At 36.7% G+C, this 15,285-nt stretch overlaps 1 protein-coding gene across 1 annotated transcript in view; it reads left to right on the top strand.

Annotated features, from left to right (window-relative positions):
• LOC115232347 (DNA topoisomerase 3-beta-1) overlaps nucleotides 1-12,183 on the top strand; it is a 39,849-nt gene extending 27,666 nt beyond the window's left edge. Inside the window, exons 11-17 of the mRNA XM_029802184.2 lie at nucleotides 2-184; nucleotides 2,442-2,651; nucleotides 5,545-5,762; nucleotides 6,952-7,132; nucleotides 7,599-7,798; nucleotides 9,433-9,538; nucleotides 11,897-12,183. Coding sequence (XP_029658044.1) covers nucleotides 2-184; nucleotides 2,442-2,651; nucleotides 5,545-5,762; nucleotides 6,952-7,132; nucleotides 7,599-7,798; nucleotides 9,433-9,538; nucleotides 11,897-12,124 — 1,326 coding nt within the window. The 3' untranslated portion in view covers nucleotides 12,125-12,183. The remainder of the gene's footprint in view (nucleotide 1; nucleotides 185-2,441; nucleotides 2,652-5,544; nucleotides 5,763-6,951; nucleotides 7,133-7,598; nucleotides 7,799-9,432; nucleotides 9,539-11,896) is intronic.
• The last annotated feature ends 3,102 nt before the right edge of the window (nucleotides 12,184-15,285 follow it).

The raw sequence follows: 15,285 nt of genomic DNA, 5'->3' as shown, positions 1-15,285 counted from the left end.
GGTCTCTCCTGATTGTCGTTACATGCAAACAACCGTTTATTTTGAGATTGGCCAAGAGAAGTTTACCTGTACAGGTAATATACTCAGTGATCCTGGCTACACTGCAATTATGACATGGCAAGCTATTACAGATGACGAGGAACTGCCACCTTTTGTCAAAGGAGAAAATTACAATGTTACAGAAGTAAGTACATTTTTACAAGTGTTCTCAGTTTTCTGTCCTTGAATAAATATGAAATAAACAGTCAGTGGTGGGTTATAAGTGTGTATATTGTTTTCTCTCCTTATCTACACTCACGGAGTGGTTGGCGTTAGGAAGGGCATCCAGCTGTAGAAACACTGCCAGATCTGACTGGGCCTGATGAAGCCTTCCAGCTTCACAGACCCCAGTTGAACCGTCCAACCCATGCTAGCATGGAAAACGGACGCTAAATGATGATGATGATGATCTCTTTGTGTATGTTGCAGTTTGACATGTTTTTGACCTTTCCTTTGTGTACATTCACCCTACTTTCCGTAGTTTATGTGCTTAAGTTATCCTCCCGGTTCTGTGACTGTATTTGTGGTGATTCACAAACCTGTGTCGTTCACAAATCTTATAGCTTTTAAGGATTCTACGTCTTTCTACAAACATATTTTCTTGAATATTTCTTGCAGTGCACTGAGGAAAATGTTGAGACTGATAGGGTCTCTTTGCATGAATATTATGTTGAAAGATAGAATTTGATGTATAGATATGAGAGGGAAAACAGGAGTTAGAGATATACTTTGAGAACTAGCTAAAACAAAGTGAAGGTGAGCAGGTGATTTAGCTAGATGAAAGGACAACAGATAGACATAAAGAACCCTGGAACAGATTCCTTGAGAGAGATTGAGAAGGGAGAGGCAGACAGAAAAGAAGATAGGAGGATGACAAATTAATACATGAAAACAATGAAGGGAAGTACAAGACTGGTTTGGGTGAGAATGACAATAGAAATAAAGTGGTGGAAATGGATTTGGGAGGGCAATGGACTATTATAGCCTAAGATAAAAAGAATGTTTGTGTGCATGGACCTAAAACACTGGAAATGACTAAATAAGGTGGTACATTGTCTTTGCTCTACCTTCTGAACTGATTCAAAACATCAGTATCTGAGCAATATTCTTTACTGTAATTAAAAACTTGTCTCTCTTGTACAAAATTAGGTATTCAGGTTGTGTTTTAGATTTAATTATTGATTAAAATATCCAATTGGTTAATATATATTATATAATTGTTTATTATATATTACATGTGGACTCGGCTATATATATATATATATATATATATTATATATATATATATATATATATATAAGGGAGCTCTTACCTCTGCTGGTGACTAAAGGCCTCTCGCTCAGAGTAAAAGGCAGACTGTATGATGCATGTGTACGAACAGCCATGCTACATGGCAGTGAAACATGGGCCGTGACTGCTGAGGACATGCGTAAGCTTGTGAGGAATGAAGCCAGTATGCTCCAATGGATGTGTAATGTCAGTGTACATACTCGACAGAGCGTTAGTACCTTGAGAGAAATGTTGTACCTAAGAAGCATCAGTTGTGGTGTGCAAGAGAGACGATTGCGCTGGTATGGTCATGTGGCGAGAATGGATGAAGATAGGTGTGTGAGAAAGTGCCAATCCCTAGCAGTTGAGGGAACCCGTGGAAGAGGTAGACCCAAGAAAACCTGGGGCGAGGTGGTGAAGCACGACCTTCGAACTTTAGGCCTCACTGAGGTAATGACCAGCGACCGAGACCTTTGGAAATATGCTGTACGTGAGAAGACCAGGCAGGTCAAGTGAGCCCAGCCCACTTATGCATGCCTTTCCTCCCTTGGACACAAAGACCTGTTGAGGCAAGTGAAGTCAATATAGAACCTCATCCGACGACAGGCACCCATGCCAACCCCCTTTGCTTGCGAAGACATGTTGGGGCAATCGAAATCGAATTGAACCAGCCAGGATCCCTGGTCTGGTGGTATGTAAAAAGCACTATCCGACTCGTGGCCGATGCCAGCGCCGCCTCGACTGGCCTCCGTGCCGGTGGCACGTAAAATACACCAATCCGACCGTGGCCGTTGCCAGCCTCGCCTGGCACCTGTGCAGGTGGCACGTAAAAAGCACCCACTACACTCACGGAGTGGTTGGCGTTAGGAAGGGCATCCAGCTGTAGAAACATTGCCAGATAAGACTGGAGTCTGGTGCAGATCCCCGGTCGAACCGTCCAACCCATGCTAGCATGGAGAACGGACGTTAAACGATGATGATGATGATATATATAAATAAATATATACAAGCATGGAAGGTGAACATTGAACGATGATATAGTAAAGTTGAGAATGATGTGAATACCAGGGTAATTTAACATCGTTTGTACTAAACAATTTTGCAAATAAATACTTTTTTTTCCTCCCATTCAGGTCCGACTTGCTGAACGTCAGACTGGGCCTCCTGATTATCTGACTGAAAGTGAGTTGATTACATTGATGGAAAAACATGGTATTGGTACTGATGCGAGTATTCCTGTTCACATCAATAACATATGTGAGCGGAATTATGTTCAAATTATATCGGGGCGTAAACTAAAACCAACTACATTGGGTATAGTTTTGGTGCATGGCTATCAAAAGGTAAAAGTCTATAAACTAACATTTTCATTCATTTATATATAGTTATCTATATTGTTGTAATATAACATCTGTTTTGTCACACTGGCATGGATTAGATGTGTCTGTTCTACTTCATATTGTCACTCTTGATGTTCCTTTGTCATTCCATCTCTTAAGACTTAACATGCTTTAGATCCAATACCTTTTCTTCTTCCCATGTCTTCCTCTGCCGCATTGTAGTTCTCTCTCCTGCAAACACCATCTCTCAAGCTACTTGTGCTCCATTTAAGAAGTCATCATATAAGAATCATCACAAAATAGTAGCATTGAATATGTAAGCAGTTTTATTTCAGTACAAATGTGTTGAGGCTAAATAGCCTTGTATTTTGAATTGATTATTTTTGAAAGAATTGGTACTGTACAATGTATGTGTGGCCAAGGTACTGAAATTTTTGTTGAATTAATCTGCTTAGCTAAAAATATACAGTGCTGGTACTGCTCATTACTGGAAATAATGAAAATACTGTATTGATAAGTGTTTAAGTTTAGCTTGTATTGCGTCTTCAATGCTTTAGTGAGCATCCAAGAAGAACAGACTCCACTGTTGCCATAAACAACCTTTCAATTTCTTTGCTAACTTTGAAATCCATACCTTTCTCAATTTATGGCGTGCGCTCCAGGCAAGAGCTTTCCTTGCTACGATGTCTTCAGTACTTTGTCCATACACCAAGGTATTTGAAATTTTCAACTACCTTGAGTGACTTACCGTCTCTCACATTCACTGACACAGGCATTTCGTGGTTGGTTACTTGCAGCTCTGTTTTCTTTGCATTACAGTACAATCCTACCTTCCCCGATTCCTACTCTAATCTGCTCAGCACCTCCTGTGCCTGATCTGTCCTGTCTGTTAGTAAAGTCATCAACATAGTCAGTTATTTTTACTGCTTGATGCTGTCTACTTCTTTGACTATGCAGTTTGAATCCCAGTTCTTCTTCCTTGCCCTCATATGTTCTACGCATTACATAGTCCAGAACAATGGCAAAGAGATAAGGTGCTAGCGTGTCGCCTTGTGATACTCCAACTTTGACTTCAAAGTATTCCGTCTCCCCATCAGGAGTGATCACTTTCTCTCTGGTGTTCTCATACAGCTTACTTATTGCTCTCAGAATTCTTGGTGGAATATGTGCTTTAAGTATCTTCATCATCATTCCTCTGTGTACTGAATCAACTGGATGTTTGTTATACGAGGATGCTTAGAATGGCACTTGGTGTCTCCTGGAAGAGTCATGCAACAAATGCCAACTTATACCAGGGACTACTGTTATGACCTGGTGGCCATTACCCAAATTTGTAGAATCAACGAGGAAAGGGTGAATCCAAAACAACAACACACCATGAAATTTTTCTAAAATATTATTAACAATAGTCAGCATAAAAATCAGCTTACATACAAAACGAATATATACACAAACAAAAAGCAAATGCTACACCAGATTTGCAGTTAAAATATTTACAAAGGTAACATATATATATATATACAGTTCAGAATTCGGACTCTGAATCCTAGTTTTTGGTTTCACCAAAATTGATCTCACACAAAACCTGGCCTCACAAATTTGTTTTTTTTCAAAAATATACCTTCCAAATATTTGGACTTCATAAAACCTGGATTTCGATTCTAGTACAAATTCGGTTTTCGAACTTCAGATTTCAAACAGTGGATTTTGAACCTTCGAATGTCATAAAATCTGTCTTCCATCAATTCGGTGTTCAACCTTGGGTTTCGAACCTTGGATGTAGAAACCTTGGACCTAAACATAAATAAATCTAATGTCAAAGCAACCGTTTAAACTAAAAGTTCATGACACAAAATGGCTGCCAGACTACCCCAATAATTATAGTAAACAAATTAAATAGTTAAACAAAAAATCTAGTTTGCTTTAAATTCATACAAAACTGCTTCATACAAGCATGCTGAGTAACCATTAGACAAAATTTACAGTTGTCTAATACAAAAATTTGGCTACATGAAAAATTAATTCATACACCCTTTAGCTATTTATATATATTTTAACATTTATCTTAATAGAAAATAGTTAGCACAATATGCATAAACTAAATAGGTAATCATAGCTTCCAGAATCCAATTGAACAACTTTGTCTCATGGAAAAACTGTCACAAAAAACTGGTGGGTACAATTATCTCTGCTTATAAAGGTTTGCCAGGGTCTAGCCAATTTGTTATAGTTTTACTGTTTTAGCTAATAACACCTAGTTTCCCCCATTTTGACAATGAATTCATCCTGATCTTACAGTACAGCATGTAAAACTGTTTACCTGTTTAGTTATAATTTCCTAACACTACCAAAAGTAACATTGAAGATACAGCATAGAAGGATGAGGCTAGCTAGACACTGCATCAGACATACTAACGAAATTGCTAGCAAGCTAGTGCTCTGGCAACCAACAGAAGGAAGAACCAGGAGAGGAAGGAGGAAGATAACCTGTATCGAAAACTTGCTGGAGAATACTGGTATGGAAGGGGTACAGGAGCTGAGGACCATTATGGAAAATCAAGGTGAATGCAGAAAATGTGTGGAAACGTCTTGTGGGGTGTCCTGAGGGATGACCTAGATAAATTGTATTGCAGAATTTGAATCATATTGATTATTGTTTGAAAAATAGCAAGCTGGTGCTGATTTACATGGGGAAAAATAGTTTTCAAGTGGTACTCATATGAAGCATAGAAGAAAGAAATTCAGGAATCATGAATGTATTTTGAAGTAGAAAAGATATCATGTGGATCATGCCCTAAATAAATTTAACTTGCTAGTATTTAATATATATGTTGTTGAATACCAGCATTTAAATATTCTCTTATTTGTTATTTATTGAATATTAATCTTTTCCTAGATTGATGCCGATTTGGTTTTACCAACTATGAGGTCTGCTGTAGAACAACAGCTCAGCTTGATAGCCCTTGGCAAGGCATGTTTTAGTGTTGTGCTGGAACACGCTTTGGAAATATTTCGCTTGAAGTTCAAGTACTTTGTCAACAATATCTCTGGCATGGATGAATTATTTGAAGTCTCTTTTTCTCCTTTGGCCTCATCAGGGAAACCAATGTCTAGGTTAGTAGCTCAAGCAATTATTGACATTGTTAGTTTACCTTGGCTGAAACCTATTTTCACAGTTGGTCTATGTGGGCAGATTATACTGGTTATATTGAGGTTTTTTCTATATTTTCATATGCCACTAGATGCATGTATTTTTGTATGTGTTATGTAGTAACAAGTATTCTATTTCTAATGCAATAGTATTTTGTCTTTTCCATATATTGAAGCCATTTACTTTTCTTCTGGTTCTCTTATGCACTAACATCACTTTCTCTTTTCTATTGGTATGGCTGTGTTGTTATGAAGTTCACTTCACAATCACATGGTTTGAAGTTTATTCCATTGGTTGATACCTTGGGCAAGTGTCTTCTTCTACAGCCTTGGATTGACCATTGCCTTATGAGTGAAATTTAGGTGACAGAAATATAAGGAAGACCAGTATATTTGTGTGTGTATGTGTTTCTGTGTCTTGCTTGGCTATATGTAAAAACCAGCAGGAAACAAAATACCTTATTTGGATAACCAACTAAAGATTGTCTACAGAAAGGTGATCTAGCCATGGAATATTGCCTCAATACATTTCTTCCAACCCATGACATCATAGAATAAGTGGATGTATAAATGATGACGACAATTCTCTATTGCTTCTCAATCTGCTACTTCATTGAATTAGTGGTTTCTAATTACTATAATCAAAATCAAAGTGCTTTTCACTCTTTCTCATAATGAGGGTAGATGTTTTGCTAATCAATAATGGAGGGTATTAAACATAAAGAAACTGTTTAAAAATAAAACCAGGATATTACAGAATAAAAAGAATTCTTCAATTGAAGTACATTAACTCACTGGCATATTAAATACATTCAATTCTTGTCTAACATTATCAGATTGGAAAAAATGAACTGGAATCAAGTTTATTATGGAGTATTTTAACTTATCATATACAATATAGTTAAAAGATTTTTCTACCATGGATACCATGTTGATTTCAAAATTATTAAAGCAATAATCTATAATTAAACATAACCAGACAGATGAAGATTCAGACTAGTATTTATTAGCAAATCATTGACATGACTATACAATTATAAAATCTAGCACCCAAGATTATTTATAACAGGATAAGGTTTGAACTCATGTGCTGTCTGAAGTTTGTGATTTGATGTTCAAAAATTTCTGGTATCAATGCATTGTTATTTTAAAGGTGTGGCAAATGTCGTCGGTACATGAAACTGATTCAGGCAAAACCAAGCAGGTTACATTGTTCAAATTGTGATGATACATACTCTTTGCCACAAAATGGTGGAATTAAACTCTATCAGGAGTTAAAATGTCCACTAGATGACTATGAACTCGTACTCTGGACAACTGGTACAAAGGGAAAGGTATTTATAAATTTATTTAGTTGATTTTCTATGCTTTTCATATCATCAGTTTTTACAATTGCTATTTTCACACATTCAAATCAACAAATGCTTTGCACTACTTTGTTAAAATTTTATCATAAAAATGATTTTGTTATTTATTTGAATTTTCCTTAGCAAATGATAAAAGATACTTCAGGAGACCATCCGACCTACATTTCACATTATTCATATATTTGTGTTCGTTTAAGATGATAGGATGTGATTTGAGGTGGATAGACCTGTTGTTTCTGGAAAGATCACGCAATTGTGCTGAGGAGCCCTTGATGGCTTATGATGATGATAATGATAGTGGTAACAATGATAATAATTCAAGAAAAGTGCTGTTTACAATTACTTGGAGATTTAATACCAAGAAGAAAATACCTTCAGATTTGTAATTCACTTTTGAACTAGTTTCTAATTCTTTGTTTTATTTCATTTACAGAGTTATCCCTTATGTCCATATTGCTATAACAATCCACCTTTCAAGGATATGCGCAAAGGCAGTGGCTGTAATGAATGCACACATCCTACATGTCAACATGCATTTTCTCAAAATGGCGTATCTGAATGTCTTGAATGCAGTCAAGGTATCTTGGTATTGGACCAGTCTTCGGCACCAAAATGGCGTATGGCATGTAACAAGTAAGATCTGAACCATCTATTCTGTTCTTTCTTAAACATTTTCTGAGTTAGCTTTACCTTTTTGATGCATCTTAAGAAATAGGTATATGTACCAGGCAGGGTAGGAGTTGCTGGATGTATACTATTTTGGTGAATAGGCAGGTAAATTAAGAATTAGAAATAGAATAAAAATCAAAAAGTAAATGTAATACCTAATCATCTCCTGGCTTGACACTACCACTTGGCCCTGAGTATCTTTAGCAGAGATTTTTTCATTGCAAACATTCAGTCTAAATCTTCATTTGGAGGATAATAACTTCACCATACTGATGTGCTGTTTCCTGCTGTAGAAACCTTCAAGTCATAACTTAGTGGGCTTCTGTCTTCTCTTTCCCCCACATCTACACACAAATCCTGGATACCCTGCAAAAGACCATACATACAAGTCTTCTTTCTCTGTCCTAGCCATAAAAAAAATTTGTTGATAATTTAATGGAAAATAAAAGAATTTAACACCAAGAAACTCGGTGTTTGATGGCATGCATGCATCCAAGAATCAACCATTATTTGCAGTCCTCAAGGTGGTGAGCTGCCAGAAACGTTAGCATGCCGGAACAAAATGCTTCGCGGTATTTTGTCTGCCGTTACGTTCTGAGTTCATATTCCGCCGAGGTCGACTTTACATTTCATCCTTTCGAGGTCAATAAATTAAGTACCAGTTATGCACTGGGGTCGATGTAATCGACTTAATCCATTTGTCTGTCCTTGTTTGTCCTCTCTGTGTTTAGCCCCTTGTGGGTAGTAAAGAAATAAGTATTTTGTCTCTTTACTTTCTGAGTTGAAGTTCTGCCAAGGTCAACTTTGCCTTTCATCCTTTTGGGGGTCGATAAATTAAGTACCAGTTGCATACTGGGGTCAATCTAATCAACTGGCCCTCTCCCCCAAAATTTCAGGCCTTGTGCCTAGAGTAGAAAAGAATATTTGCAGTCCTCACTGACTGTTAACAAATACTTTAGATAATGAAATATGTGGTGTTACAAGTTAAAAGAGAGAATTTTCTTTTGTTAGTCTTCATAAAAAAGATGTAATGTAACACAGCATTTTAGGGTCTCTGGGGATAAACATACATATCTATGTATCTCTCTGTTTACATTACCTATGTAATGTAAGTAGAGTTGTTGTGTAATGTAACCAAATGAGTTGTTATTTTGCACTGAGTCAGTATAAAATGACAGCACAAAGTAATGGTCAACAATAGATATCCTAAAACCAAGGTGCCATGTAAAAATCCTTGGTGTGGCTGCCGGTGCCACATAAAAAGCATTGGTGATGGTGCCACGTAAAAAGCACCCAGTACACTCTGTAAAGTGGTTGGTGAAGGAACCTGGTGTGGTCCCTGACCTTGCCTGTTCCTATTCAGCCATCCGGCCTATGCCAACATGGAGAACTGGTGTTAAATGATGATGATGATGATGAATAGAAGTGTTACATTAACTTCTATTTTGTTATATGTGAATTCCGTGGAAAGGATAACTGGAGAAAATATATGGTAAATGTTGGATGATAGAACTTTGTATTAAATTGCTCTATAAAGCTCTTATGTGCAGAAGCATGATTTATGTCTTATGCTATGTTTGTTTTGTAAATTCATTTAGGTGTTCCCTTGTCATCAACCTGTTAGAAGGAGCACATAAAGTCACTTTAAAGGATGATGATTGTGAAGAGTGTGGTGCCTCTATTATAAATGTTGACTATGGCAAGGTAAGTAGATATAATTTTTTACTAGTTTCCATTATTGGACTGCAGCCCTGCTGAGTGTCACTGAGTTTTTTTGATAAATCATATCAACCCCAGTATTTCATTCAGTTTGGTATTTATTTTATTGAGTTACTCTAAATTGTTTTTATGATAAAACTTTCTTGTTTGTGTGTGTCAAACACCTATATACATTTAGCTTCAGCACAGACTTTGTCTACCAAATTACACTTGCAAAGTATTGGTCTATCTGAGGTTATAGAAGCAAACACTTGCCCAAGTTGTCACTCTATGGATCAGTCACAGGATCAAGTGGTTGTGAAGTGGCTTTCTTAACCAATAGATGTTTCAAAGACAATATTCATGCAACCTTCTGAATGCTTTCAGATGTCCTCAGTATGCAGTCCAGGTTTCTATAGGAAAGCACACAAACCACAAATCTCTTCAGGTAGATAGCCCTGCTCAATCTATAGAAAAGGCATAGGTAGAAACTCCATAAGATGTACCCCGTGTAAGCTATGGACACATAAGAGGTGCAGCAATATCAAAGGAAGGCTAACTAGGAATATAGTTTTTGTGTGTGGAAAATGCTCTGGGGCAATAAACATTGAAAATGAGCAGAAAACAGCTTCCATCACATTCCAGTGGGGAAAACTACCAGTATTTGATAGCTTCCATTACCTCGGTGACCAAGTCAGTAGCGGGAGTGGATGCTCTGAGAGTGTAGCTGCTGGAATAAGAATAGCCTGGGCAAAGTTCAGAGAGCTCTTACCTCTGCTGGTGACAAAGGGCCTCTCGCTCAGAGTGAAAGGTAGACTATATGATGCATGTGTGCAAAACAGCCATGCTACACGACAGTGAAACATGGGCTGTGACTGCTGAGGACATAAGCTTGCAACAAATGAAGCTAGTATGCTCTGCTGGTTGTGTAATGTCAGTGTGCATACACGACAGTGTAAGCACCCTGGTAGAAAAGTTGGACATAAGAAGCATTAAATGTGGTGTGCAAGAGAGACAACTGTGCTAGTATGGTTATGTGTTGCATATGGATGAAGACAGCTGTGTGAAAAAGTGTCACGTCCTAGCAGTAGAGTGAAACTGTGGAAAAGGTAGACCCAGGAAGATCTGGGATGAGGTGATGAAGCACAACCTTTGAAAGTTGGGCCTTACCAATTCAAAGACAAGGTACTGAGACCTTTGGAGATATGCTATTGCTTGAGAAGACCCAGCAAACCAAGTGAGACCATAACTGTGGCCTATGCCAGTGCAGCATAACCAGCCCATTTAAGAGTACCCTTCAATCATTGGACGATAAACTGCGCTTGCGAAGGCCTGTTGAGGCAAGTGAAGTCGTTGTGGCCAATGACAGTACCACCTGATTGGCACCTGTGCTGGTGGTACGTAAAAAGCACCATTCGAGCATGGCTGATGCCAGTGCCACCTGACTGGTCCTGTGCCAGTAGCAAGTAAAAAAAGCACCATTCAAGCATGGTTGATGCCAGTACCGCCTGACTGGCCCTTGTGCCGATGGCACATAAAGAGCACCCATTACACTTTCAGAGTGGTTGACATTAGGAAGGGCATCCAGCTGTAGGAACTTTGACAGGCCGGATTGGAGCCTGGTGCAGCCTTCTGGCTTGCCAACCTTCAGTCAAACCATCTAACCCATGCCTGCATGTAAAGTGGACGTTAAACAATGATGAACAAAATATTGGGATCACCACTGCTCTGTACACTAACATTTTGGTGTATGTTCACATGCCATGTTATTAAAGTCTTTTGTTCAGAGACATTTAAAAGCCATTCCATCTATGTTGCTAAGTTGAATTTTTTGAATTGCATCCAGTTCGTCTCAGTTAGTGATGGTTGCATATGTTCTGAGTCTTCTTGGAGATGATGTAAGTCTAAGTTTCATGTAAACATAGTTGAAAGCAATCAGTATCTGTTACAGATGTTTTTGTGAGAAAGCTGTGACACTGTTGTCATCTGCATATTGAAACTCTTTGAGGAAGCTTGTAGATGTGTTGGACCGAGACAAGCCAGATTAAATTATCTGACATCTGTTGTGTAGACAATGTTGATAGAGTAAAGAGACACAGACAGAAATTGTTTTTCATAGCCAAAATGAATCAAGTTATTTCTTGGATGTTGTTGTGGCAAGAATCCTAAGCCAAAAAGAAATATGCTGACTGGTTGGAGCCATTTCACTTTTTACTTAACTTACTGAAAAGTCATTAGTATGCTGTTCCTTCTCTCTTATAAATTTGCTTTTGTAAGATATCAGTGTTTATAAGGTATTCATTATGTGGTATGTCCTATATTGTATTGTATATATATTTTGAAATTTTTGTATTTTCTTTCTAGAACAAATCTCCACTACCAGACAATGCTACTGATTACACAGGTTGTGTATTTTGTGACAGCACTTTCAAACCCCTGGTTGAAATGCACCATGCTATGGCACCCAGAGTGCGACGTACGGCAACACGTGGTGGAGGAGCTGGCCGTGGAAAAGGTCGTGGCCGAGGGCGTGGTAAAGGCAAACATAAACCCAAAGACAAAATGGCACAGTTAGCTGCATATTTTGTATGAATGCTAAACCTTCAGTTAACTTTTTAACTTTCATCTAGAATAAAGAATTCTACCCTATGTGTTGCTGTTGTATTCTTACTTTTCTGATGATGATGGATATTTATTAAATGAATTGATGTATTCATAAATCAAAAGGCTTATGAAGCTGGTTAGATTTTGATTGGGCCGTATAAATTACATAAGAACGATATAATGAATTAAACAACTTTTGTAATTAACAAAATTACCATAAAAGCCCATGTAATTTGTGCATTTTTTTTCACAAAAATAAAAATAAACTTTAGGGGTGCATAAATTACTTGAGTAGATCATTTCCAGAATTTTTTTATCGATAAAAGATGTACAAAACGTAAACATTCATACCAGAAGTTGACTCATTTAATGTCAGAATAGGTTTTTACAGAAAAAATAAGTGCTTAAATATGAAGTTTACTTTTATTTATGCTTACTTTTTCTGTATAAAATTACCAAAACCATTAAATGGTTAACTACTTTTTGAAGTCTTACATTCATGCTGGTAATCACGATCTGGGCCATATTTTATATCGCTTGGAGTGTCTACCTATTGCAATGGAGCATCATTGACATGGTGATATGGATATTCTTAACTGAAAAAAAAATGTAATGATATGGATAATCTTGATTATATGGTTTTATGTTTATCTGTTTTTCTTGTTTAGATCGGCAAAATTGATGATGGTAAGGAAAAGGATGTAAATGTTTACAATTTACATCCTGACTACTACCATTCTTGACATTGGTGTGAACTACCAACTATTAGGAGCAATGTGCAGCTGTTCAGTTGCAATCATGTCTAGAATAAGATTTTTCTGAACATAACTAAAACAACAAACAATTTTAAAACTTTTATGTACTGTACTATATGAAAATGTACAAGTAATGCATTACAAATATTATCATATTGAAATGGATAATATTCTAATATTCTTATTAAACAGTTTGTGCTTCAATCTTTTGGTGATTGAGAGCACTGCTATTTACTGTTAACTTGTTAAAGTCAGTCCTGTTTATCAAATCCAAAGTATTTGTTCTTGTCATGATAATATACATCCATTGCATCATCTTGTTCATCAGCATGATCATCACATGTGGCAAGTTCAGATTGCCACGAAACATCATCCTGCAGACCATCAAGATGGTTAGAAATGCTGCACTTAAGAAATGATTTTACAATTATCTCGGGGTCAAGTTCATTCCATGCCTCAAGAATCCATTGGCATATCTCATCTAAGCTGGGCTTTTTCATACAGCCACCTTTAGTAAAAGAATGTTTATTACCACTAATTCCACTTTTGACACAAAGCACATTTCATGGGTATATTTACACCGACATCTAACGGCTGCAAAATCAATGTCATTCGCCGGGAATGATAGCAATTTCACAGTCACTTCTTAATACATCTTTTACATAGTCCGACTTATGGTATCTAAAACTATCCAAAACTAATAAACTATGTTCACAGGTTTTGAGACAAGTCTTAGCCATTCTTTCATGCTGGATTTGACCATCCACCCTTTTTCGTGGACTCTAATGATTGTCTTTTGGAAAGTTTAACTTTAGCAATGTCCGTCTTTTGAAGATAACATATGGTGGCAATTTTGTTCCGTCTCCCAAACATGCTAGCATCACAGTAAATCTATTCTTTTCATTTCCAGTTGTTCTTATTTTAACTGATTTTTTATTAACATGTGCCATACGATAAATCAAATGTTAACAGGGTTTGGTCTGCATTCTTGATGTGTGACAGTTCAATATTCTATTTTCTTCTTTGATAATATAACTCTGAAAGTTTGTCAATTTTTCTTTGTAATCTTCAGGAAGTCTTTGCGCAATTGTTGTTCTATGTTGTACACTTAAGTCATAACGGTTCATAAAACGATAGCACCAGTTTAACAAGGCTTTAAAGTCAACACTATCAGCACTATATTTAGTCTTAACTGACTAGCATGTAATCTTATCTCAGTAGTGCTTACACCAAAACCCTCATCACATTTGTCACTTATTCAGTGATAAAAGTTCAGTCTCTAACTCGGGGAAGTTTGTAAATTTACCCCTATTGGCACATTTATTACTAGGCACAGTTTTAAGTTTGTGATAGTTTATGCCAGCTTTCCGGCAGTTCTGTTGCCACATTCAAATGCTTATTCAACAATAATTTAATTTCTCCTTCACAGTAAACAATTCATAAGTTCTGCCCATACTGACAATAACGGTAATGACAAATTTTAAAGTTTGCTTGACATTTTATCTGTGTGAAAGGGATTGAAATTTCAATACTCCATATCAAAGGTTCCAACAAGAATAGGCGGAAAATCAGAGCTTGAGACGAGACACTTTCAACCAATCAGAATTCTGTTTACATAATCAGTTTGATTGGTCACCTTCCTCTGTCAGTTGAGTAAAGTGTCATCCAAGCTGATGTCTATTGGTAATTCAACTTAATTTGCAATACCTGTGCGTATTTATCAGCTTTGTTTTTGTTGATAATTCTTAACTTTTCCTGTGATCATGATTTGAGAAGACATAGGGCAGTATGCTAAAGATTGGACATAATCTCTTGTGGGCAAAAAATGTAAAATAAAGTTTATTATAAACAACTCAAATACTTTGTAATTTAATAGCTTTTAATGTGATACCTGTTGAACAAAAATTATTTTTATTTAATGAAAATTTAATAATATCTAATCATAAGTAAGTGAAATTATGCTAAATACAACTAAATTGGAAGCCTTTTTCCCCTTGGCCAAAGCAGCAATTCTGAAAACTTTTGGGTGTGAATTTTACGTGAGTAGAAGCTTCTTTTAACAAATTTTATCCTGAAAATCACCTGCATAAATTACACAGGTGTGCAAATTACATGAGTTTCTATGGTTATTATGAAATTATAACAAAGTTCCAGTCACTTTAGCCTAATACTTCTGTAAACTACAGATGAAACAAATTTTCATTTGGATACGATACTGTTTTATCACAATGGCTTTTCTCAGAAGTTCTCGTCCACAGTATATAAACTCAATCTATAACATTACTCTATCCATGTGGACATTTCATCTCTTGGTATTTTAATGACACCAGAAAGTTAAATATGTTGTGACTCTGATAGCAACCCACATGAAACTGCACTATGTTCTATGATATT

The sequence above is a fragment of the Octopus sinensis genome, linkage group LG2 (genome assembly GCF_006345805.1).
Source record: "Octopus sinensis linkage group LG2, ASM634580v1, whole genome shotgun sequence".
Taxonomy (NCBI): Eukaryota; Metazoa; Mollusca; class Cephalopoda; order Octopoda; family Octopodidae; genus Octopus; species Octopus sinensis.
This window is presented reverse-complemented; position numbering and strand designations above follow the sequence as displayed.